At 38.8% G+C, this 25,010-nt stretch overlaps 1 protein-coding gene across 1 annotated transcript in view; it reads right to left on the bottom strand.

Moving 5' to 3' along the window:
- Window positions 1-25,010, bottom strand: part of LOC308041215 (mucin-5B) — a gene marked incomplete at both ends in the record, with an annotated part of 46,210 nt that overhangs the window by 18,834 nt on the left and 2,366 nt on the right. Inside the window, 25 exons of the mRNA XM_080345744.1 lie at window positions 791-828; window positions 1,035-1,119; window positions 1,546-1,674; window positions 1,864-2,020; window positions 2,927-3,163; window positions 3,561-3,740; window positions 4,491-4,601; window positions 5,328-5,466; window positions 6,705-6,856; window positions 7,140-7,240; window positions 7,614-7,666; window positions 8,699-8,951; window positions 11,174-11,300; window positions 12,436-12,530; window positions 13,395-13,559; window positions 14,275-14,412; window positions 14,666-14,735; window positions 15,701-15,802; window positions 16,370-16,508; window positions 17,774-17,891; window positions 18,638-18,763; window positions 19,567-19,792; window positions 20,190-20,323; window positions 22,361-22,448; window positions 23,768-23,882. Coding sequence (XP_080201870.1) covers window positions 791-828; window positions 1,035-1,119; window positions 1,546-1,674; window positions 1,864-2,020; window positions 2,927-3,163; window positions 3,561-3,740; window positions 4,491-4,601; window positions 5,328-5,466; window positions 6,705-6,856; window positions 7,140-7,240; window positions 7,614-7,666; window positions 8,699-8,951; window positions 11,174-11,300; window positions 12,436-12,530; window positions 13,395-13,559; window positions 14,275-14,412; window positions 14,666-14,735; window positions 15,701-15,802; window positions 16,370-16,508; window positions 17,774-17,891; window positions 18,638-18,763; window positions 19,567-19,792; window positions 20,190-20,323; window positions 22,361-22,448; window positions 23,768-23,882 — 3,278 coding nt within the window. The remainder of the gene's footprint in view (window positions 1-790; window positions 829-1,034; window positions 1,120-1,545; window positions 1,675-1,863; window positions 2,021-2,926; window positions 3,164-3,560; window positions 3,741-4,490; window positions 4,602-5,327; window positions 5,467-6,704; window positions 6,857-7,139; window positions 7,241-7,613; window positions 7,667-8,698; window positions 8,952-11,173; window positions 11,301-12,435; window positions 12,531-13,394; window positions 13,560-14,274; window positions 14,413-14,665; window positions 14,736-15,700; window positions 15,803-16,369; window positions 16,509-17,773; window positions 17,892-18,637; window positions 18,764-19,566; window positions 19,793-20,189; window positions 20,324-22,360; window positions 22,449-23,767; window positions 23,883-25,010) is intronic.

The raw sequence follows: 25,010 nt of genomic DNA, 5'->3' as shown, positions 1-25,010 counted from the left end.
TCACCATCCCTGGAAGTGTTTAAAAGGTGTATAGATGAGGTTCTTAGGAACATAGATTAGTGCTAGAGTCAGGTTATGGTTGGACTTGATGATCCTGAGTATCTCTTCCAGCTGAAATGATTCTGTTCTGTTCTGTTCTATTCGATTTGGTTCGGTTTGATTCTATACGAGAAGCTCTCCAGGTTTTGGAGAGTATGCATTCAGGAATCCAAGGGAACATACCTATTACTTGAAAAAAATCAGCAAAACTGAAAATGTGTTGTCTACTCGGTCAATTTGCATTTTGAGATGTGGTTTCTCTAAGATCTGGGAATGAACCATTACCATACTTTAAGCAAGTGTGTCCTTAAGACATATAAAAATGTCTCTCATAAGCTATCTGTCCAGGTTGATTATGAAATTAGTGGTCAGGAAATAGAAGCTCTATAAGATTTGCCCTATTCTAAAGGTGCTTATTAAAACAAATACTATGAATGGCCTACTTCAGACTGCTTTCTTTCTGCCTTCAGTGACTACCAAGGAACTGTAAATGTGGAGAAGTGGTATTTTCCTGGGTGAGATGAATCTCACATTTCACAGCTCTCTCTTTCCTCCCTATGTTTATCCTTTAGACAGTTCTTCAGGCCAAAGGCTGCATTTTGCTTATCAAAGTATATCCGTACTGCTGTGCATACAGCTATTGAACCAGCTAGCTGGAGTCCTACTACCAATACACCTGCAATTATATGTGATGTTTAGATGTTTCAGTCCTATCATCACCCAATGAATGGTGAGAGTGGTGAAAAATTACCTTTGGCATCTTCAGCACATAGTTTCTCTTCAGGATCACTGAAGATAAAGAGAAAAGGAGATTTGTTTTATTGACTTGAGTCTTTATGTGGGATAGCAACATCTGCAGCTGTATCTACTTTTATATAAAAGCCTGCTCCTAGAGGATTTAATGATAATTGCCACTGTCTATGAATATAAACCAAACATCACCTAGCTTGTCATTTCCCATCCTGTTCTCTCTCTCTTACCATCAACTGACCTACCATGAAGTGCAGTTGGGGAGGGAGACGCACTCCCTGCTCTTCTCATCAAAATATGGCTTGTCAGGACTACACTCTGGGTAACAGCCTGGAAAGTTAAAGTAAACAAAGCATTCTTAGTCTGTTTTACATGGATCCAGGGACAAAACATAAATACTTCTATCAGGTGGAGCTTTGATCCCAAAATGAATGTGATCCCAGTATGAATTTTATTTATACTACCAATTATTTTTCCACATCCTCTTTTTCCCTCTCTCCCAAAAGTTTTAATTGACTCTGTTCGTCAACAGATAATTATTCTTTGCAAGTTTAGATTGAATGACCTTTTATGCCCCAGATTTAAGGGCAACAGGCAAGTTATGCTATGAATGGCACCATCACACAGATGAGGTATAGTCAAGGCATTTCTGGGGCAAATGAGGCAGGCTTTCAGCAACCTTGATACTTAAGACATTTAAGACCCGACTAATAGCTTCAGCTCCCATAAACTGCACCAAAGTCAAGCAAGAATTACCTTCTAAACTGTATAACAAGTTCCCACATTTCCCTTTTGGATTCCTGCAGGTCTTTAAACAAGGGGCTCCACAGGGTTTATAGAACCACTCATGCTTGTCAGGTGGATTGTAATAATCACAGAACACAGCTGCAACAGAAGAATAAAAAACCTTCAAGTCTCAGACACCAGACAGGAGTTATTTTCTAAATCTTGTAAACAAGATCATGTTAAGTCACATATGCACAGTGATGTCAGAATTCTGCCCCGCTTTATCTCCCATGTGCCTGAGCACACGGAGAACTGCTTTTCTGTTTGCGTTTTTAGTGCAATACTTACGGCAAATGGCAGGTGTTCTCCAATCAATACAGACACCAGCTCTGCTACAGCTTCTTGAATAAGCAGCAACTGAGGTACAAAAGCACTCACAGTCTCCCACACTGTCACAGCCACAGAAGTCAGAAATACAAGATTCATAATATGGTATTGGGTTCACCTATCAAAATACCAACAGATTTGTTACCACAGCTGTACTGATGCACTGTATTTTGATGAGACAATGAGCTCTGAATTTCTGCCATCCACTGGTAGTTTCTTTGGCAGAACCAGGCTAAGTCTGTGACAGACTGTTACTGTCATAAAGGAGCTATGATATTTTACAACAGGTAGTTTTCTATTTTCACCTGCCTGATACAACTAGATTCTAAATCTTCTCATCCTTTTGTGTGTAGTACTGGCATTTACACTAAAAATGTCTTTCCAGTGTAAATTCTGTAGGACCGAACTGCCTTGCTTTGGGTTAGCACAACTATACAGCGTGTGCAGTTTCTGAGAGATAATACTTGAGTATAAAAGGAAATCCAATAATATTTCCACTGAACTTCACGTCTCTAGTTTTAACCTGTGCCAACATGAACTAACCAAGGAAATTAAGCCAAGTTTGCTTTTAAAATGGCTTATTAAACTTCACTAAAGTTTTGTATAGACATTCTCATTAACTATTAGTAGCCTTGCTTCTGTTTAGACTAATTAATGTCTAAAATAAACCAAATAATTAATCTCTTTGGGTAATTTGAATAAACTTTCTCGAGGATGCCCATACAAACAGTCCGATGTTAACTTATCTCTAGATTTTATAAACTGATACCTAACTTTTTTCTTCTGGTGGCCAACTATTATCCTCTTTGTCTTCGGTTGCTCAAAACAAGCACTGCTGTTTCCTCAGTACTGTGCAACAGGATTCAACTGGCACAGTGGTAAACTGACGTTTTGAGACAGGTAGCCCTTGTACTTGAGGATGCTGTATAATAGCCTTTAGTAGTAACTATTTGTGTTCAAATGTACTGCATAATAGCAATGAACACCTAGTGCGAAACTACTGAGGATGAGAGAACTGGATTACCTTACTGTGACAAGCTTCAAAGACATTACTTTTAATGATGCTGCAGTGCTTCTGTCCCAGGACAGACTTAAAAGGCTGATCGGCACACAGGTCTGTCACGTTTATGTTTGAGCAGGTGCTTGTTATTTTCCAGCTGTTTCCAAACTCCTGAATGCTCATCTCCACAGACTGCCCTCTGGTTGTGAAGTCATTTTTTGAACGGCCATCGAAGTCCCCACAAAGGCCACAGACTTTTCCCTGGGAAATTTGTGTAGGTACAGTAAATGGTTTGTTTCTTTTGAGTCCAACCCACTCTGACAGAAATGAACTATAGAACAGCCCAAAGTTAAACAGCTGCAAATTTCTAAACTGTCATCAAAGTACAGCATTAAAAAAAGCTGTAATTCAAGCGACAATTATCACTCTGTTAGCCCTCCAATACAGCAAAGTGTCTGGCTTTACTTCTAGCTCCAAATATTCTGAAGTGTTTCATCCTTAATGAACAATGAAATAGGATACAAGACATGGCCTGCTTGTTCCTTCTTGTCCACTGAACCAACCACTTTTCCAAGCCCAGCTTTTCAAACTGAGGCTCCAGTTCTGGATGCGTAACTTTGACTTTGAAGTGATAACTCTCTGTCCATCCCATACCGACCTGGAAAGATGGTGCCACATGAACAACAACAGTAGTCTTTTGGTCCCACATGAAGTTCATCCCTTGTTTTGTTTCAATCACGATATATCCTCCTCTGAGATCCACTTTGTAGTTCTTCTCAGCTCCCGGATCAGTGGCTATCTCCTGAATTCTTCCTTCCAAGAGCCTGATTTCACTGCTCTACAAGGAACAGATACAGTGCACAGAAGGAAATTGAGCAGAAAACTTAGTGTAACAGCACTGGTATTTTACCTCTTCTTCTCATTTTTCTGTACTCTTCACACTACATCTTCATCTATTGCCAGACATGTGAGCCACAGACAAGACCCACCAAGTTTAATGGGAAACGTCTGCTCTTGCATGACAAACCTTACCTCATGGTCACAGACATTGTCCTCAATCTAGATGGAATCTATTCTGCTGGCACAATAGCTCCTGAGTGCGTAGGCAATTGGGCATGCTAGAACACCCCATGTCATGTTCCTTTGTTTCACCATCCCCTGACCTCCCACTATGGGAGAAATCTCTTTTGTGTATACTTTGGGGAAATGCTAAGTCTAAGCTGGAGAGAAGAAACACTTCTCTCTCTAGTTGCATCTGCCTTATGCTCAAATCATGATACAGAAACATTCTCCTTTAAAAACTTTACCATTACTCCTATACCACTAAGTCACAGATGCAAACACACACACGCATGCACACATAGAGTGCTGTTGACTCCCTGTATCTAAGCCATCACCTGCAGAAGTGTCCAGACCTCTTAACACCAAATACCTAAACCTTTCCCAGCTTGTCTGCCTCTGTTTTCAGGCTCTTTGACTTCCATAGGTACTTTCTAGCACCAAGTAAGTTGGAGTGTGAGGGAATACCACACTAACTGCTACAAAACTGAGGCTGCAGCTCCTAAGTTATAACCAGTTCTAGACAAACCTCAAAAATCAGTGTGATCTTTAGGGAGCAGATGGAGAGTGACTTCCCACAGGCGTTGTTCTGAATTACAATTCGGAAGGTGCCAGCATCCATGTTATTGGGGCAAAAATCCTTAGAAAAATAGATAATGTTGTATTAGATCTTTTCAGACAAGTATACTAGTCTTCAACAATTTAAGGGCTCTAAATGAATGACAATTCAATCTGACTTCTGCTATTTTGTCCCTTTTTTATTCATCAAAACTCTATCTATTTTAGAAGAATCTGGTGTCAGCTGACCTGTTGGCAGGTTCATACTTTATGAGGAATTTCAAAAAGAAAAGCTATGGAAAAAGCTGAGGTTTTCATAGCACCAATCCTACACAGTCAAAAAGGTAAAATTATTTTTTCTTAAAATTATCAGAACTGATTGAAATTTAAGGATAACAAAATATCTCACTGAGTACTGTCTCATTCCATGCAATTATACATGCTAACGTCTGCATCCTCTGTCACAACAATAATATTGTCAGTCTTGATTGGCTGAGAGAAACACTTAGCTTTTCAACACACCAATTCCTTTGCCTTGCAGATGCTGCGATTAAATTAGGAAAGGGCTGTTCCACCCCGGAATTAACCATTTAGGATCACACAGTGCCCTCTTGTGTCACTTCTGAGGTTTAATTGGTTTGTTTGGAAAATCTCAATATCTTCTCTAGGTACAAGAGGAGGGGAATAGGTTATGCTCATCAATGTTAATTATTTTGCATGGGATAGCCCTTTAATTCCTCAGAATGGACCCTACTCAGAATGAAGCTGTGAAAAGCACATGGATAGGAAAACAAAAAAAAATGTGTACCTGAGCTAGGATATAGTCACAATCTCCCAGGAAATCAAACTTCTCCCCATCAAAGGTCATGTAATGTCCATTTCCATACACAGTGCAGGTTCCCTTGCAGGGGTTGTCTGTGCAATTCCACTGCCTTTTGTTACAGGTGCTGGGAGGAAAAATGCAAAGAATCAAAGTCTCTGCACAAAGCATGTTTTTTTCCTTAACATCAAACAGAGGCAGAGGGATTCAAAGATTTGTTTTTTGCAGTACTGCAAGGAAAGCCATCATCTGTCATTCTTCCAGGCTTACCTTCTCAACTGTTCTAAGACCATGTTACAAGATGGCTTACTAATCAGAAAGTTCATTTTTACTACCAAGGCACATTAGAATTTTGTCTATTTTTATTCTGTTTTTTCCTTCAAATATGTTTAAAATCATTAAGTAGCAGACAGTGGGGATTTAGGAGGTAAATTCAAGGTGAAAGACTGAGTATTTCAATCATTTCTGAATATTAATCTGTGAGGTACCATGTGGCCAGTTCTATTCCTGACTACAGTGGTGTCAACCACCATTATTCTTGTCTTCCCCGATAAACTTTACCTCCAGTTCCTGAGGACCACAGGCAGAGAATTTTAGTTGTTATCCTCTTGACATAGACACTGCAATTTTTTTCCTATGTGTGCCCTGTTCTCATAAGAATACAAAGCCCTCACTGCAATAAAACCTCTTAATGGCCTCTGTTATATCAACAACTGCTTATCAGAGTTTGGCTTCACATGTTAAGCTTGGTTGCCTGTGATCAGATCTAAGTGTTTCTGGCTCTTGTTTTCTGTGCATTTTCTTGGCAGGACTATACAGTCTCATCTTCACTAAATAATGAGTAAGGATTCAAAGCATATTTCCTCCCATAATCAGTAGTAACAGTGAAGTCTATGGTAGAGCTATGCCAGCAATTGGAGCGACTAGAGCATTCATTTATCTTATTTGAGAGCTGCGCACCTAGAAACACTGCAAGTCACTGGATGATTGTTGCAATTCCTCCCTCCTCTAAATTCAATCATTTTCTGGGATTCAGCTGTGGCCAACAGACACAGACTCAATTCCTCCTTGTGGAATGACCACCCACAGATCAACTTGGATGAGGCTGGCACTTCCAAACCTTTCTGCAATTTGCAGAAAAGGGTGGAAATCGTTTGGCAAAAGATCTTGGTACTTGTTCTTCCCAAGTGCAGGCTCATGTAGCATGTTGCAGAGAGGAAATGTTTCTCCTTTTATCTTTACTAAAGCCTGATGGCTCTAACAATGAAGAGAAAGGCTTCAAAATACATCATGCCCCACAGATGCACTATGCACTGACAATTTTAACAGCCTTTGTTATAAAACAAGGCTCCTGGAATAACATACCATGTGTTGCAGTCCACTTTGATTGTTTCCCCAGGTTTATAAAAGTGGCCTCCATGGACACATGGGCATTGGTCTTTGGGAATACATCCTCCACTGCCATCCAATACGAGCCCATCAGGACACATGCAGCCAGAAACACATTCTGTGACATACTGCATGTATAAAGATACAACACAAGGCAACTAGTTAATGCATAGGAAGTACAGGGAGCCAGAAGAGGCTGGCTCTGGATGCCCAACTTATGCATTTTTTTTAAAGTTCCATAACTGTAAGTTCATAATAATCAAGCTATAACTATCACAGCTATGTGGGTAGCTATAGCTGCTGTTTTATCAGTAGCTGGTCTGTGAACACTGTAATATGTTACCATCAGCATTTGTTAAGGACAATCATACATGCACAATCACATTTTCCCATGCTCCTGCTAGTCCTTACGCAGTGCATGTCCTGTGTCTTGCAACTTTTCTGACACTCTGATCCAATTGCACCGGGACCTGCAGAGCTGCAATTGAAGTAATACATAGGAGCTGGACAATCTATAGGAGGACAAAAACATTTTAGGAAGGTAATTTAGTGAAAGCAATAAGGATGCAATCAGCAATTGTAAAACAGAACAAAGCTTTTCAGAGGGCACCTTTTACAGTTTCTATTAGATTTTGCTCCTACCCACCAACATCGGCTTAGAAGAAGCCAGATAACTTCTAAATTTTGGGAAAGACCTTCATCTTTCCAGAATTCAGCAAGTCTGGTAACACTTCTACAAAGATAGCTATTATCAATAACTAGCACATTTCAGGAAGAAGGCAAAAATATGCAGAATACTAAAATGTTACAGAAAGGAAAGATAACAGAGAAAAACTTTATAAATACTAGCTGACACCATAATCCCATAATTTAACAAAATCTCACCTTTTACCAGGACAGTTTCTCCAATGCAGTCTAATCTTCCTTGAATGCATTTGCTAAAGAGATTCCACAAAATGAAACACATCAGCTCTTTGCACATTTATCTCTCACTAGAGAGAAAGACACTGTAAAGCTTCACTAGTCACACAAATAAAAAATTCCTATCAAAATGAATATTTGGTACAACTATCAGGTTCACAGACATTAATTACCATCTCCAGAAAGAAGATTAAGACACACAGCTCTTAAAATACTCTTCCTTCATCTGCCACTGGTTTACTGTGTGTTTTCCCTAAATCAGTTTTTTCCTAAGCATCTATTTTCTACTCTGTGAGATGAGACTAACAGTTTCTTAAATAAGAGACCTCTCAAATTACTAAATGAATCTATGTTTGCAAAATAGTCTAGCCTCCTCAGAAAAACATATGGTATTTGGAAGAGAGAGAGAATATTTAGACAACTAATGATACAAATAACTTGTTTGAATAAAACAGCTTTCCCCTGGTATTTGTTTGCATTGCTGCCCTGAACTGGTTGAAAACAAGAAAGTGGCAATTGTTTTTCACTTCAGATGTGAATTAATTGTGTTGGGTTTTGTGTTTTCCCAAAAACTTTTATATATATTTTTTTTTTTTTCTCTCTCTCTCTCAAGAAACTCAGTTTAAAAGCTGAGATTTTGCTTCACCTTGTTTTGTTTTGTTCTCCTGGACCATTTTAAAAAATCAATTATTTATTTATTTATTTATTTTATTTATTTATAAACAGTCTGCAGGATGGTGTACTGCAGGGTGTTTTTTACTTTGCTTTTTCATTTCAAATCCAAGAACTCCTTCTGAGGTCCTCTGTCTTCTAGAAAACTTGCTCCCACTTGTTTTCGAGTTTTTGTTCACTAGCAGGAGTATGGGATGTTACTCTTTGCTGTGGCTGTGCATCCTGCCAGGGGAATATTTCTTTTGTTATAACCTAAGATAAATTTATCATTATTCCTTATGGTAAAATGACACCATTTAGGGATTAGAGTAGAGACTTCCCCAGCAAGTCCTTATGCCCTCCAGGTATGCAGCGTTTGCATCATCAGAGGAGCTTACCACATCAGTTTGTCCTCTTGGAAGGAGTTGCCAGGCTGAACAATCTTGCCTTTGTAGTAGCAGGGACAGTCATCTGGAGTTACACATTCCTCCTCATCGCTGAGGTAGGTCCCTTCAGGGCAACCACAGCCCTCCATAGGAGCGATCTGAACTTCACACAGTGGATCAGGTTCATCCAGCGAGTGGCAAGACTGGTTACAGTATTTCACACTATAGTTATAAACCATGGTCTCAGGACACTCCTCAGAGGGATCTTTGCAAAAGAAATAAAATGGATGTATGTCCTTCTCTGTGCAATCATCACTTGTGCTGTTAGTGCAGCTTTCCGCACTCTAGAATCCACAAATGCACTTTTTTCAAACTAGAAGATCTTATCTCTCAGTGCTCTGGGGGAAATGTACTCATGTAGCACTCATGTAGTACTCATGATGTGACACCGATTAGTGAAATACTCAGCAGGGTGTATCTTAACTGAATACAGGAATCAGTATAATTTTGTAATTTGTACAATTTACATTTCTATCTTATGCCAAGGACTGAAACCAATAACTTCTGACTTGCCTTTGCAGTTAAAAATTAATTTTCTGTCCTTTACTAATGATTTCCTTGGCTGGGAATAATTTCAAAAATGAGAATATTTGCTAATTGATAAGTTTTGATGTTAAATGGATAGTGCCAAGAAAATCTGCTAATCGTTGGATGCTATCAAAGAAAGCATGTTTGAATTCTCATAAATGTCTTGATGAAAACTCTTGTTGTCATCCTCTGGGGAAAAAAAGAAACATCAGTCTCTAAGACCTTTGGGTGGACCAGATAAACACCAAAATCTAAAGAGCTCAGCTGACCTTGTAAGACAGTGAAAACCTAGTTAATTTTCAGAGGCTACCAAGAAACACCTTTAAAACTCTGCCATAAAATCTGCAGTACTGATCCATAGGGGTGACATCAAATTTTGTCAGGAAATATCTCCCATATTAAGGCTGTGGTTTTCAAGAAAGCCTGACATCCAGATTCCTCTGAAATTCAATGAGAACTGGGGATCTAGTAATCTCAGACCTCTTTCTATCTCAGTTCCGCAGATTTAACCCCACAGCTGGTTTTCAGATACACTCAGGTGTACTAGGATGTACAGGGGAGCTGTTCATGGGCAGTTGTGCTAATCGACTTTGCAACAATGTTATTACTGTACCAGCAGTAGGTTCCATGCTTAAACAACGCTCTGTATGGTTTTCCAGTCCACAGCCATAGCACATTTTCTTAGATTAGTTAGTGTGCTAGGTTTTTTGTATACGTTCAAAACCACCACTTCCACCAACAAAAACCAGTTCGTTTCTTGTTCTTAGCTGGAGCAGACACAATATCCCATGTATAAATCACGCAGGTCATATTCTCCTATTTTTACAGGTGTACCATGAAGATGCAGCAACTGGTATTTGTAAACAAAATTAGGTTAAATAAAAAAGATATTATTAAAGATGTTGGACATGACTTTATATCAAATTTCTCTGAATGGATGTCTCGGCTGTTAGCTATCAATTCAATAAAATAACGTGTTTACTCTCTTCCTTAATTTTTTCAGAGCAGAAAAAGATCAATTTCAGTAAAACAAGGTCTGGTAAGGAAAAGGTTGTTTGGTTTTAGTACTCATGGTCACAGATTCGTAATCTTGGACTACATTCATCACAACTGGAAGCGTGATTGCAGAGAACATGAGCATATGTAAAATAGCTTCAAGCTAGCTTGCACAAGGAGGGCTAGAAAAACAGTGCCATGACATAGTAGAGGCTACTAACCCCAATGGTCTTCTGGGTAACCAGTAACTCAAGTAATGATTCATGCTTCCACTAAAGATTGTATCACATACATGCCCTGTCAACAGTTAGAAAGTAGGCCTTACTTATTTCATGAACTCTACTGAATGCAAGGTACACATCCTTTTGGGATATAACCTGCCTGGGGTGCCACTTGCAGCCTGCCACAACTGGACACAGCTGCAGGAGCTGCAAGAACCTTTTCAAGCCCCCACAATGGGACAGACTGCTGAGAGTGACTGTTCTGGCCCATTTATTCTTTCACTTATGAATAGCTCAACCTTCAATCTTATCACAGTCATGTTCCCAAAAGATCATTTCTTCTTAAACAGGGCCTAAAATGATTGTACTGATTAAGTCATTAACATTTTTTCCCAAGGTTACTGTACTGAGTCAATATTACCTACTGTGCCATGAGACCACAGATTTCAGTGTAACCCATGCTACAAAACAGTCTCACTTTGGCATGTTTTCAATAAACAAGGACTATGCAGTGGACATGAATTAATTTTGGCATCAGAAGGGTTTTTTTAGAATATATGCTTATGCTATTTTTCAAAGACCCACCAACTTGATGACTAAGCACACAATATACTGACTGCCACAAAGTGGGCTCTGAAGCTGTTTCCCTATATCCCTACCCAAGGTATTTTAGGATGCATACCACAGATGCCCTGTCTCCAGCCCTTCAGGGACACGCCTGCTGCAGCACAGTCTCTGAAGTAAGTAGAGAGAACACTACACAGTGCAACTTCACTCTTCTCAGCATTACAGGTGTCATACATACATTTCTATGGGAGAGAAATAGACATGGATATTATTATGACCAGCTCACGGAAGAAACAGGGAAATAGATATCACATAAAAAATAGTCAATCAATATATTTTTTAAAAACTATTATTACCAATGAAACTTGATTTGTAATATCTCTAAGAGAAAATGTATGTTAATAAAATACTATGCAAACCTAAAGAACAGGAAATCAATTACAGTCATGGTTTAGAGGTAGACTTGGCAGTGTTATGTTAATGGTTGGACTTGATGATGTTAAAGGTCTCTTCCAACCAAAATGATTCTGTGATTCTATGTATATGCAAGGACGATATGTCCATCCATAAGAAACGGGTTATTATTTTTCCTTAATTGAAATTTACTAACGCCTATTTTACTTACAGTTAACATGAATTCTCAAGCAGACATATTTTCTGAGAGAAACTTGGAAGAGGTAAAATATAAGCCATATTTTTAAAGGTACCTCAAGATACTTTAAATTTTAGGCAAAATTTCAGGTTCAGGTATTCTCAGTAAGTTGTATCACACACACATCCTATATGATTTTTGTATATTTTTGCAGAAACTTCCGTACTATTCATATTAATGCAGCATCTCTCTCTAGCTCAGCCAACTTCCTCAACAGCATTATATATCTCTACACCAAGAATACATATGGGAAGGTTCTTGCATTCTAACTACACGCAGATTAACATGATTCTACAGCAATAAATGGGATGTAGATGATTTAAGCATCAGATATATTCTCTCTCTAGATGAGAATTTCAAAAATAGTCAGAGGGAGTCCATGGGGCTGAAAAAACTCCCAGTTCTATTTCATACAGAAACATTGATTTGGATATTCAAAGAGAGAACAGACTTCTGAAACTCTAAACCCATTTTTTTCATATCCTTCTGGATCACATAACAGAACTGTCAGTGATGGCAGTCACTGAATATTTTTAGGGCTGCAGCCAAAAAGAAACATTGTATCTTGTGTAAACACTCATTTTGTTATTTTTCTCACTGACATCAGTGAGCTTCTTTGTAAACAGGCATTAGTGTAACCTATTTTACTCCCCTAGGCCAGACTACCTTCATGGCAGATCAGTCTCTGGACTAGATTAAACCACACATTTAGACCAGTGCCTTACCTTGATGTACACAGATGGGTCTACAACAGAATGGCAGGCAGCAAACACACTGCTTGTACTAGACAGAAGAGCACACCAGTGCTGGGCAAATTTTTCTGAAGCGGGAAAAAAATATCATTGTCCATAGTCACTTAAACCACATTACTACCTGAATCAATATTCTTATCAGGTATCACACAGAACTGGAATGCCCTGAAGTGTTCAGATAATGGTGGAAGGAAATATGAGGCATTAACATATCAAGATGATAAATATAGTTGGATGGGTGATCAACCATCTCCGTAAAAGAAAAGTTTCACCTTCCAAGTACTAACATTATTACTGCGGCTGGATTTGCAGAACATCTGCAAAAACTACCCATTCTCCTTGTTTTCCATCAAACTTTCCTAATTCTTTACAGTCAGGCTGTTCCTTATGGTCCAGCAATAACATCAAGCATGTAATAATCAGTGAACTGTGTGATTATGAGCTGCAGCTTTAATTACATGTTGCAATACCTCAAAGAGTACAGTCTGAATCCTACAAATATATCCAAACCCAGTCGAAGTGAGAAACCAGACAGGGCATCTAACACAGTACAATGCTTGGTGAAGTCAAGACTGTTGATATCTTATTCATTTTGACTTCAGCACAGCTTTACCAGCCTAGATTGGATGAAGATCTTGCTCAAACATTAATGACTGAGTATACTCTGCCTTAAACCTAAATTGTTCTCATTGATGCTGTGTGTGCTTTTCAAGTCATCAGTGAAGAACTGGCTCTTACTCCACCAGTGCAGTCTTTTTTTTCCTAAAAGCAAATATGTTACCTTAAAGACCTGCAAAACCTAATGTGTTGTCTTTAGTAATAGCCTCGAAGTCAGTGGCTTTTGATGTTTATGAAATTTCTAAAGCTTTTTTGGTTATTTGTCATATGAAAATTATTTAGCACTGATAATCCAGGGATGAAAAGCCTGCTACCTTTATCCACACTGTTTGAACAAGGATCATCAAAGCTGTCCTCAACATCAAAACAGCTGGCTCTAGTTTTCCATGAGTTACCAAAAGCAGAAGCTGAATCTTCCACAGCTCCAGTGGCTGTTCTGAAGTCATCAGTTTGGATGTTATTGAAATTGCCACAAAGACCTTGTGTGGGTGGCAGGGAAAAAAAAAAAAAAAAAGAGCAAAATAAGAGAAGATATCACTACATGAGCAGAAAAGGGAATAGCTTCCAGGTGATCAGTCTTAGCTCTATAATGGACTTTGCCTGAGAGAAGCCCATTTTCCATCAGAAACTTACCGATGTTACCTCAAATCAGGCAGGACCCTGTCTTTAGAGTATAATTATTATTTTTACACCTTACAGTAGCATTTAATGATAGCACAGATTGGAGGCTGCTTAAATGCATGTCAGTAAACACAGCTTCAGTAAACACAACTTCCCCAAAGGCTTGTAAGCAAAGGAAATTGCAAAAGCAAAACAAAACAGACCAGAGAGAGATGATGTAATCCCATTACACAAACAAGAAACAGAAGCACAAAAAGCTTAAATGATGTAGACAGAAGGCTGGTGGCAAAACCAAGGACATAATCTGCATCTTGCAAGTCTCTGACCAGGGCCTGCTTTTAAAGATAAGAGTCTAAAAGACCTGTACATACTAAATATCACAGAGATTGTCTAATTTTCTTCAGCATATTGAAGGGTTTACTGAACACTTTGTTTCAATAGGGATATAGATTTAACCAGGGGTTCTGACATACCAGACACAATATAAGATCAAATAATTTGTTCACTTAAAGTGATAGACAAGCAGCTATATCTCAGTTCAAGAGCAAACTGAAAGAGCGGGATGTGTCCTACCAGATGTGCGATTCTGATAAGAATGATCCACTGTTATGGAGAGCTGCATTACAGGTTTCATTTGCACTCGAATCCGTACTCCAGTTGAGCTCAAGATTTTGATGAAAAATGTAGAGGGCCTGAAGATGGTGATGCCATCTAAAGAACAAAAAAAAAAGAAAAAAAAATGCATGCACCTGCAAGTCTTTATGAAATTGAGTAACTAGGAGCTTCTGTTTACCAGTGCATCCAGTGTAACACAGGAATTCCCAAGGAATCCCAGACCTAGTATCCACCTTAGTCAAAAGACCTAACAATGGGCACAATCCTATTTTTTTCAGAGAAAGGATCAGCAATCCCACTGTAACCAGATGTAGGCTAGTCTGAGAAAGATGTGAATGAAGACATTTACCTTTACTTACTGGCAGCTTCACAATGAAATTGTTCATGTAGATATTTCCACAGGAGCATATTTTTATAGTCTGTAGGGAAACAGAATAAAGAAAAAGCCCACAGTAGTGAATGCACTTGACATGAGACAACGGTAACCTCACAAGCTTCTGTAAGCATTAAGAAACAGTGTCTTCAAAACATGGCCACTCGGTGTCTGGATGCCATACAGTAATGTAGACCAAATCTCTAGGCCATAACAAAAAATGAAAACCCCTTTGTCTGAGTGGTCGCACATACCTAATCATATGTCTAAGAGGTTAGTTATCTTTTAGAGAACTTCATGTGAGATATTACATGTAAGTTTGGATCCACCTCATTGGAAATGTAGCATACCCAAAATGAAAGCTATCTGACTCAAACTCCCTCAGTAGCCAATGGAGGGAGACAGGATACTCCAGAAGAACACTGTATACCTTAGGTAGGCTGACCTGTCCTTTGGAGATCCTCAGCTGAACCAGTTAAATACCAGGTGAGCAGAATAAATCTGTATAACTTTAGTAGTGAATAAATACCAGCCCAAACTCAGCTTCCACTGAATTCGGTTTGAATCATGACATGATATTCAGTAGGAGAAGCCTCTGGCCTCTGAAAAATTCGGCTACTTCACTCATTACACTATGAAAAGCCCCAGGACTCAGGACTCTGAACTGTTGTAAAAAGAAGGGGATCTTTTCTTATAGAAATCTCAATCTTTCAAAAAGAAACAAGTGAAAAACTTTGAAGTCATGAAAAAGAAAGGGAAAGACAACAAGGATAATTTTTAGCCATCCATCTCTAAAGAAATGGCAAAACCAGAATTGAAAAGAACTGGAAAGGAAATAACTTTCCTATAACAAAAGCAATAAACGCATGCACCACACCGTCTGCTGGTATTAATCTTACAGTCTCAGGACTGCAACAGATCAAAATGAGTCCACAGCATTAAAGAAATCTCATCTTTGAACCTACATAAGTGTGACGTATTATGTGTCACTAATTAAAGTAAGTTACTTACAGTTTTTCCTAGTGTGACTAGTACATTCTTTAAACAAGTCATTGTCTTTGATGTCCCACACTGGATGATCTCTCCAATCACCACAAATGTGTCATCAGTATTCTGAAAAGATGTGACAAAGAGAAGTGCAGACATTGTTAGCATGTTACAGGAAGGGAGCTAGAAGGGAAAAATGGTGTCTCTGAAAGGCTAAAATGGAATAATGAAAGAACTGAAGCATTTAATCTCCAACTGCAAACTGTTTTATTTCATTACTGAAATCAATACTGTTCACTGCCTTTCCTCTGCACTCTGTTTCCTTGCTGTCAACCTCCGTGAATTGTGTATTTGCAGACAGTCTCGTGGAATTCAATCTTTTTGCAGGATTTTTTGCTTGTCCACTTTCTTTTGACAGTCATACAAGAAGAAAACTTCAGTATAAATGCTTAAATCTACACTAATACATCCAATAAGAAAATTAATTCATTTAAAAAAAAGAAAATCATGTTGAAGTTGCAAAACTTGATGCTGAGCATCAAGCAATTGACTTGCAATCCATTGCAAATAGGAAAATTTATGGCATTTAAGACTGAGCACGTTTTGAAGTGCTTTGCTGGATTGAGGCTCTAGCACAGCATATGCCTCATACTGCTCAAGAGATTTAGGAGTAAAATGGGAGATTCTTCCTACCTTAGCTAACACATAATGGCAGTTGCCATGAAAATTGAATCTCTTATTATCAAATGTTGTTATATGGAATCCTCCATCTATATTACAACTTCCAGAACAGGGCAGAGAGATACAGCTCCAGTGGCCTCCTTTGCAAGTACTGTACAAAACCCAAAAAAAGAGCAGTTATAATAAATACAACTCTAAAGGAGAAAAGATGAGATAACATCTATATCTGAACTTGCATAGATTGTGCCCTCCTTGCCCTTTTAGCTCATTATTTACTGCTTATTAAATCCCTGTGTGAGGAAGATTTTATATTACACTCTTGAAGTGCAAAAGGTTAACTGTACTGGGCTTTGTACTAGCTCCTTCAGAGATACACTGAGCTGGTTAAGTAAGAAATGGTTTTCAGGATCTAAATTGTTTATTTGACTATTTAAAAAAAGAAATAACCTCTTCAAGCAGGACCTTGCAACATATTATGCTATTGATGGAACTGTTTAGCAAGGTCCTGATGCAGCATTTAAACAACTAATAGTGGAAGACCCAAGATAATGAGCAGTTACAATTCTTAGAGCTGTGCCACAGGAGAACAGCCCAGCTACATTAGCTCAGGCGTCATGAGGAGTAAGTGAGGATGTAGCTAGATGGGAACCACCCAGAGCCCATCAAGTTCGGTTCCTCAAAACGGCAGGTTTTGAGAAGCATTTGCTCAAAATGCAGGAAATATTCAATCCAAAGCTGTAAACAGAACATCTGACTTACCGCACCATATGCTACAGTGTATTTCATTCCTCCCTATAGTAAAGGTTAGGCCTGTGGTCCAGAAAAAATGCTGTGTCACAGGAGCTCAAATAACACATACAACTGTTAATTAACTAGATCAATATCAGAGTAAGAAATAAAACTGTGTTGAGAATAATATACCTGAAGTCTTATCACCTTTCACTGGTGCAGATTGGAGATGTGTTCAAGCTACAGTGTATTTTCTAAATCAAGTCATTCTCAAAGATCAAGACTTCTGAGGTTTAGGCCTTGAAGGAGCCTTTGACAGATCTAGAGGTGGTTGGAAATGTAACTCATTAACATGGTATGACTCCTTGCCTAACTTTAGTGGCCAGTGCCTCTGAACTAACCAGTGAAGAGTCTCATTTTTCTGCATTCTGAAATCTTGATCTCAGTTTTTGCTGGCAATTCCAAGTGAAGTGGTAACCATTGTGAGGACTACCTCTAAGTTTTCCTATACTGTTGAAAATCAGACCCAGGTTTTGCATTATTATTTAAGACAAGTGTTAGGAACAGTTTGAAAAAAAAAAAAAAAAAAAAAAAAGGAGAAAATAACAAGAATGCAACTCATCAATGCTCTGAAATAAAAAAATAAATGCCTCTGTCTTGTTAATACAATCAATTTCACAACAGTACCAGTTTTGGCAGGGAGTGGAATAAGTCCCTCCAGATGCATAGACTTTGCCTTGAAACATACAGGGGCAGCTGTCTCTGGGGATGCATTTTTTGCCACCGAGGTCATCAAGGATAGTTCCTGTTCAGACACATTGGCTAGTTAATATTCCTTTGATGAGTCTGAGAAACACCATCAAGGTAGATTAGAGTAAGGAAAAAACTCTGGATTATTCAGCATTTCTGTAAAAGAGTGAGATATAAGGAAAACACCACACCAGGCCATTTCAGGTGTTAATGGATGGGAAACATTTCTTACTAGAGCTCAAATGAAAGCAATGCAAAACCCAAGGAATAACGCTGCATGTTACTGGGATTTGTTACTGTGAGCAGGATTATCAAGTGCCAGACTACAACATTGTGAGCCAGTTTCCATCCTTTTCTAATAGTGAGTCTAACAGAAATCAGACCTTCATCTTAGCCTCTACTTAATGTGCAAACTTACACATGCACATACCTGGAAATACATTTATATTATGTGTGACTTAAGCCACAGCAAGATCTAGCCTTGTAACAGGGAGACAGTTCACCAGACATCTTCAGCTGCACTCTCATTGTCTAGAGAGCATCTCTCCTCTTTCCACATCAGTACCATTTTTTTTCTGTCTAGTCCTTAGAAATCTTGCCCTTCCCTCCTCCAGTGTCTAGATCTTGAATCTTTAGAGATCTAGTTCTTCCAATAAGAAAATTGTTAAATTATGCTAGAAGAAACATTTTATTCATTGGTTTTAGTGTAAAATGTTAAAGAAAAAAAAATTCCTCTAACTGAAAGGGGACACCTTTTGCCCTTGATATTTCTGATCCATTGGAAAAAGTGAACTGCCTTACCAGAAGGACAGAAACAGCCATCTGTACATGGGGCTTTACAAATCTTGCTCCTTTCCGGGTCAGCACATGTGTCAGCACAGGAATTTCCACATTCCATGTACTCCATGTTGTTTGGACATTCCTGATCTACAAGACCAAATTAAAGTGGGGTATGTTAATGACATACTTATAAGAACTCTCCAATCATTGTATCATTACCCAATGTCTTCATCTTCCTTTCCCCCATATCTTGTTTGCAAAACTTTCTATCCAGATGTGTCATGTTTGCTTAACCCCTAAAATAAATTTTTAGGGGTCCTTTTACTTCTTACTCTTTGGAGAAAACTGTACTTTTGGGAAATATGAGTTATTTCATGTTATTTTACTAGCTCAAGATTGGCTGGTCATGATACAAGCAAAAGACACTAGAATCATTTATGGAGTCATAACAGTTTATTTTTGCCTGAAGCATCAGTCATTTTGGCATTAATTTTCTATCTCAATCCACACCAGCAATTTGGGAGAACTACTTGTAGCCTTCCTCCTTGGATTTAAAGTGATTTCGTGCTTGGTAGCTGCAACTACTGAGTATGAAAGCACATGATAAGCAGAGGACAAACACTTTAGACTTCTCAGTGACTTCTTCTGACTAGATGTCAACATTTTAAACAAGACTATTTATAAGTTAACTGTGCATGGTAAAATTCAAAAAAGAATAGGAGAAAACTTAGCCATAAGGAAAAGAGGGACAATATTAAGATACAGTTCTACTTTAAGGGTCAAAAATCAAGTTAAATTTGTAGAAGCTTTTCCATTAAAAATATTTCTGTCAAAGTACTGCCACAAACTGATTCATGGTAGGTAACAGAGCTCCTAGCTTTGCTCTGCTCGAATTGAAACACGTGTGTATACGTAACCTGAAAGAAATCTCCAGGGCAGTAGTTACTTACAGCAAAGTTCTTTGGTTCTCCATTCTCCAGGGTCCCCCTTCCTGAGGACGCAGTCTCGAGAGTACTGGTTTAAAGTGCTGCATATGCAGCTGGAAACCAAATCAGAGTGAGAAGAATTAACTGCACAGTGGCACATATCCTCAGCACAGGTCTCCACATAGTCATCAAATGCAACCACTTTGGGGCAATTTCCAAAATGGGACATAAGTTTTTTACACCTTTTTTTCTGTAAAAAAGAAGAGAAGGAAAAGTAATACTTGAAATTTTACCAACTTCTGGGTTTATGGATGTGCATCCAAATTTTTGATGACACAGTTTCAGAGTCACAAGATAATTCAGGTTGGAAGGGGCCTTGGGAGATTATCCAGTCTAACCTTCTGTCATGAGGTCCTTTTTCTTGGATTAGAAGCTGTCATTCCACCGTGTATTTTCCCACTATCTATTTATTTAACAGTATAATAGAATATTATTTCAGCTTTAAGATCAACATTTTGCTCAGATTTATGGGTAGATGCCTGAAAAATCCAGTTCAGTGCGTGTTCTGTAATTAACACTTGTTTCAACACAGTCTCTTCAGGGCTGTAATTTGGGAGAGTTTATACTTCTTATTCACACATACTTACATATTTACTGCATCTATTGTCTTCCCTCCTAGGGTGTCTTCCAGTATGATCATCTGGACTCAAATCAGCACACTTTTCTGATGGATCCTCTACTTTGTGGAAGTTCCCAAACTGCCTGGGATGCATTTTATACCCTGCAAAATCCCCACACGCATTTAAGTAACTGCTTGTAATTCGTAAGATCAGTTAATGAGCTATAAAGATGCACTTAGTCTTTGGGCTCTAAGGCAGTATGCTCTTCACCAAATGCCCAGACTTAACCACAGTATCCATATTATAGAGGATGACAGCCTGATATAAGTTCTGTTGAGCTAGAGCCAGGAATCTGGCACACATATCAGGGCTTGCTGTCAGTCTGGACATTTATAATCACATGGGGCTCTTGACCTTTCTGTTGTACCTCATCACTTCCAAAGAGTTCTTTTCATTATGGGTGTATTTGATCTTGCAGAGTTTTGTATTTGCATGTGTAATGGTCACAAATCTTAGTTTGCTTTCTTCTGTCACACCCAAAAGTACAACCTTAGATGCCTATATTTGTAATAATCTGGAGATCTATTACTTTTTACAGGCTAGAGAAGGCGGGAAGAGGGAGCAGGAGGAAGACAGGCACACAATATATGCATGTAACCAATACACTAGCTTGAAGAGTGCATTTTCTCAAAGCATTACCAGAACTTTGAGCCTAGATGTGAAAAATCTTTCTAACAAAGTTTGAAATGTGTGTGCATAAATTACCATTCTCTGGTTTTGTTTGCTTGTTTGTTTTTTGGGGGGTGTTTTTTTGGGGTTTGGTTTTGGGTTTTTTGTTTGCTTGTTTGGGTTTGGGGGTTCTGTTTGTTTGTTTGTGTTTGTTCGTTTGTTTAAGGCTTAATAGATTTCTGACCAGGTCTATTCTCCAATAATGACTCTGTACCTTAACTAAGTGCAGGCTTGATAGAATGACTTCCACAAAAGTGTTGTTTTCACTTGCTTTACCACAAACCTTTCTGAAACAGAAGCCCTTCTAAAGCCCTGAGCTCTCTGAAATGTGATTTGGCAAGGATCTAATTGACATTCAAGAATATGAAGAACAAAGTTTCAAGAAAAGCTGCTCCATTCAGAAATGGTATTTTACATCCTAATTTTTTTTTTCCCCAAAGAGAAAAGTGTCTGAAAGTGAGAAGGCATTTTGGTCCTTTAGGTGCAGTGGATCTTAACCTGGGCAGGCAGGATGTGTTCAGAGCCCAAAGGAGGGATATGAGAGACCACCTGTTCCCCAGGTGTGGAAACCTGTTATCTGTGGAATCAGATGCATAAAAGAAGAGCCTGTTTTCCTTAGAGTAATGCTTCTGAGTAGCAAACTGTTTCTTCTGGAAAATTTAAGCCAGCTTTAGTTTTTACCTATTGCATTGTGAATTAAGGGGCAGAAACATGGCACAGATGCATCCAAAAAGCTTAATATTAAAGCAAACCCCAAATCTGTCACTACAAGTGCTATTTTAAATAAAATCTCAGGATTCTTTCTGAATGGGTAAGATAGATGATAATATTTTTATGGTGATTTAAGAAGCCCAGGTATTACATGAAGGGATGATGCTATGTCTTTGGCTTCAGTCCTGCAGCTCGTACTCCAGGATGCAAGTTTCTTTCAGCTCATACCACAGGATTATAGCCTCAGCTATCGGCTGTGTTGGCCTCTTTCCAGTTCACTGCAATATCTGAAGGTGTCAGTGGATGGCACAATGATTTCTGTAAAGATGCTCAGTAAAAACTCTCTGACTTAGTGATGATACTTTCATGTCATTATAGAGGTAAAAATAATTCCACTTGATACCCAGCCGTAAAATGGTGAAAATGATAGGGCATAAAATGCACTTGTGCCTCATTTGATACTACAAAGTCCTTAAAGTTTGCTAGTTTCAGTGGGAAACCTGTCAATGTTGCTGCATGATAGCCAGGCAACTAATTTGGGTCCAAAAGGTTTAATACTCTTGCAAACTTGTGAACAGTAAAGGAGCCCAAATCATCCCAAAACCTCTTAAAATACATCTCCTGTATAAGCAAATGTTTGCGTATTTCACAAGGTCTGCCAGGAAACCTGAAATCCTGCTCAGAGGAAACAGATGTCAAGCTTCACATCACATATTAACAGTTCTGTTCTATATAAATATTCTGTATTGATGGCCTACCATCCAAAATCAAATCATTCTTCTCATTGCCATCATAGTTCCCACACAGACCACATATTTTCTCTTTGTATGTTTCTTCCACATCCAGCTACAAAACAAGAGCAAAGAGCAAACTCAGAGTTTAAAGGCTTTTCCCCACATCAGCAGTACATGTTATAAAGTGATTCACAATTGAAAAACACAGTAGCAGAAATGCTCATTACTAATTTCCAGCAGCTTCCTTTTCCATCACAGACCTTCCATAAGACTTACCTGTGGACAGGTTGAATTTAAATGGAAAGATAATACTCTAGCAATTGTCATTCCTACCTACTAAAGAAATAACTGAAGCAAGCTCAACACTGGACTAATCCTTGGACCAGTGTTTCCCAATATAGAGATGCTGCTGTATAGACATGTGGTGTCTCTTGCAAGGTACCACAGTCCCACTCTGGGCAGGTCAGATAACTGTGTTCTGATGCTGGATGCTGTGAAGAAGCAGCTTCTGGTCAGCTTTTAGCCATATCTACAGCTTTTTCTAGTCCATAGGCTAAATAGAAAACTTCACAGCAATTCTAGGGGTGGGTCTGTCCAGATTGACTTATTCAACCCATAATCGGGGACAGTAAAGAACCAGGTTAGCACTATTGCACCTAATCACTCCTACATGGAGTCACTCAGGTCCACCAAAAAAAGGCAGTGCTTTTCCTACAAGTGTGTCAGCCTAAAATTTTGTCCACTCTACAGGTGGAGTCTGTAATAGTGTAGGTATTAATTAATACAAGGGAAGCAAATACTTTTTAAAATCTGAGTTTGAATACCACCTAGTTGCTTCCTGATTTTTTTTTTCTCTATTCACCTTCTACCCTCTGTCTGTCTCTCTGAATTGCAAAATATGACATACAGCTTTCATTTCTCAGTCCTGATTGTGGAGGATGAGTGTTCACACCCTAAAGTGCAAGTACACCACTGCAGAAGAGGTTATTTTGTGGTGGATGTATAGAGAGGAAATCCCACATGCCAAGGTTTTGGAATGAGAGAGGCCAAGATCTGATCTGGCCAGACAGGTTAGTTTCCTACACAAAATGTGCATTGAGACAGAGGCTAACTATCAAGTCAGAGATGGAGGGACTAGCTGTGCTGCTGCCAGTGCCTCATGGAGGACACAGATAACCAGAGAGGTGCTACCTCCAGGGTTAACAGTGGCACCTTTTTTTTCCATAAAATCATTTGGGAATGCCTGGGGACTGTGACTTCATGTCCCTGGCCCATGAAACTATTACCTAGTATGGTACATTCCTATCAGGTTATGGATACGGTGATAACTCCCCCCCTACAATCTCATACAACATGGAGCCTGCATCCACTTCTGCTTTACATCTTTGATGAGGTTCACCAAAAGAAAAACAACTAACTGGCTGTTCATACTAGGAGAGTGTCAGCCCAGTTCCACTTCAGTGTCAGGCCCAGCTTGGAAGTGACTTGGAAGTAAGCACAAGTGTCCTCAATCAGGATGCTCTTCAAGCTGAAGGGCATGGGGATCCTGGAAATTGAAGGGAACAAAACAGATTACATTGAAAAAACACTGATTAAAACCTCTCAGAGATATAGGAAGAAAAACTAGAGTCAAAGGGAGCTAAATAACCCACAGAGACATAATTTTCAAGGTCAGTTTTTATCCAAACAATGCATTATATTTAGATATGGATACCTTGTACATTGTGACCTTTTACCAACCTTAATCCACAACACAATGTATTTTTGTCATGATTGTGTCAGTGTTACATTACCCACTTGACTGATACCACTGCAGCTCTGCTTGTTTATATATCCTGAGGACGTAATCCAAAAGGTTTTAAGGAGCAAGATCACAATACTGGGAAAACAGCCTTCCACATGAGGATACTGTGGCTTCTTATCAACCCTCCAAGGCTTTCCTTGACATTTGGGATTCATAGAGGTGTGAAAAGAGGTCTGTTCTGTTACTGATATACTGATGTGACTCAGACCTACATTACTTTTCATTTCACCAAGACAATTACCATTCATTTTCCCAAACCCTGAAAAGCTTTGAAAATCATAAAATGCCTAGAAGATAGGATATTTCTTGCCCCTTTAATTTAGAAGACATATCTGTGCTTTGCTACTATAATTATAATTGAGCAATGCTATTCTATATTTACTTGTTTCTAGAAGGCTGTCAAGACAAGACAGCCCATATGCTTGCAATTTTCTCTCTAACAAAATTGTGAGGGTTTTGCCCAGAGTCAAAGCTTGCCTTGGCCCTTCAGACCTATATGCTTGGAGCAGGTCACTGAGCTTCTCATGAGGCCTGCCCTTGAAATTGTACCCAACTTTCAGCTGCTGTTGCATATGACTTTTTACTTATGGAGTGTTTTTACACTTCTGTTTGTAGTTTGCTCTCTGGTTTGTTTCAGATTGGAATTAAAGGCATGGATTTTGGCTTCTGAAACTTCTGTCTTTCGTGTAAGAAGATCCCAAGACAAGCTCTGATCTGCGAAAGAGTGCCATTTTCTAGACTAATCTATATGGAAAAATAAAACCTTTTCTAAAAGCACCATCTATCCCTGGACAGCAACATAAAACAGTAGGGTTTGTACCACAGAAATAATGTTTTAAGAAAAAAATGCAAAGTTTCTACAAAATCAAA

The sequence above is a fragment of the Nesoenas mayeri genome (genome assembly GCF_963082525.1).
Source record: "Nesoenas mayeri genome assembly, chromosome: 5".
Classification (NCBI taxonomy): Eukaryota; Metazoa; Chordata; class Aves; order Columbiformes; family Columbidae; genus Nesoenas; species Nesoenas mayeri.
This window is presented reverse-complemented; position numbering and strand designations above follow the sequence as displayed.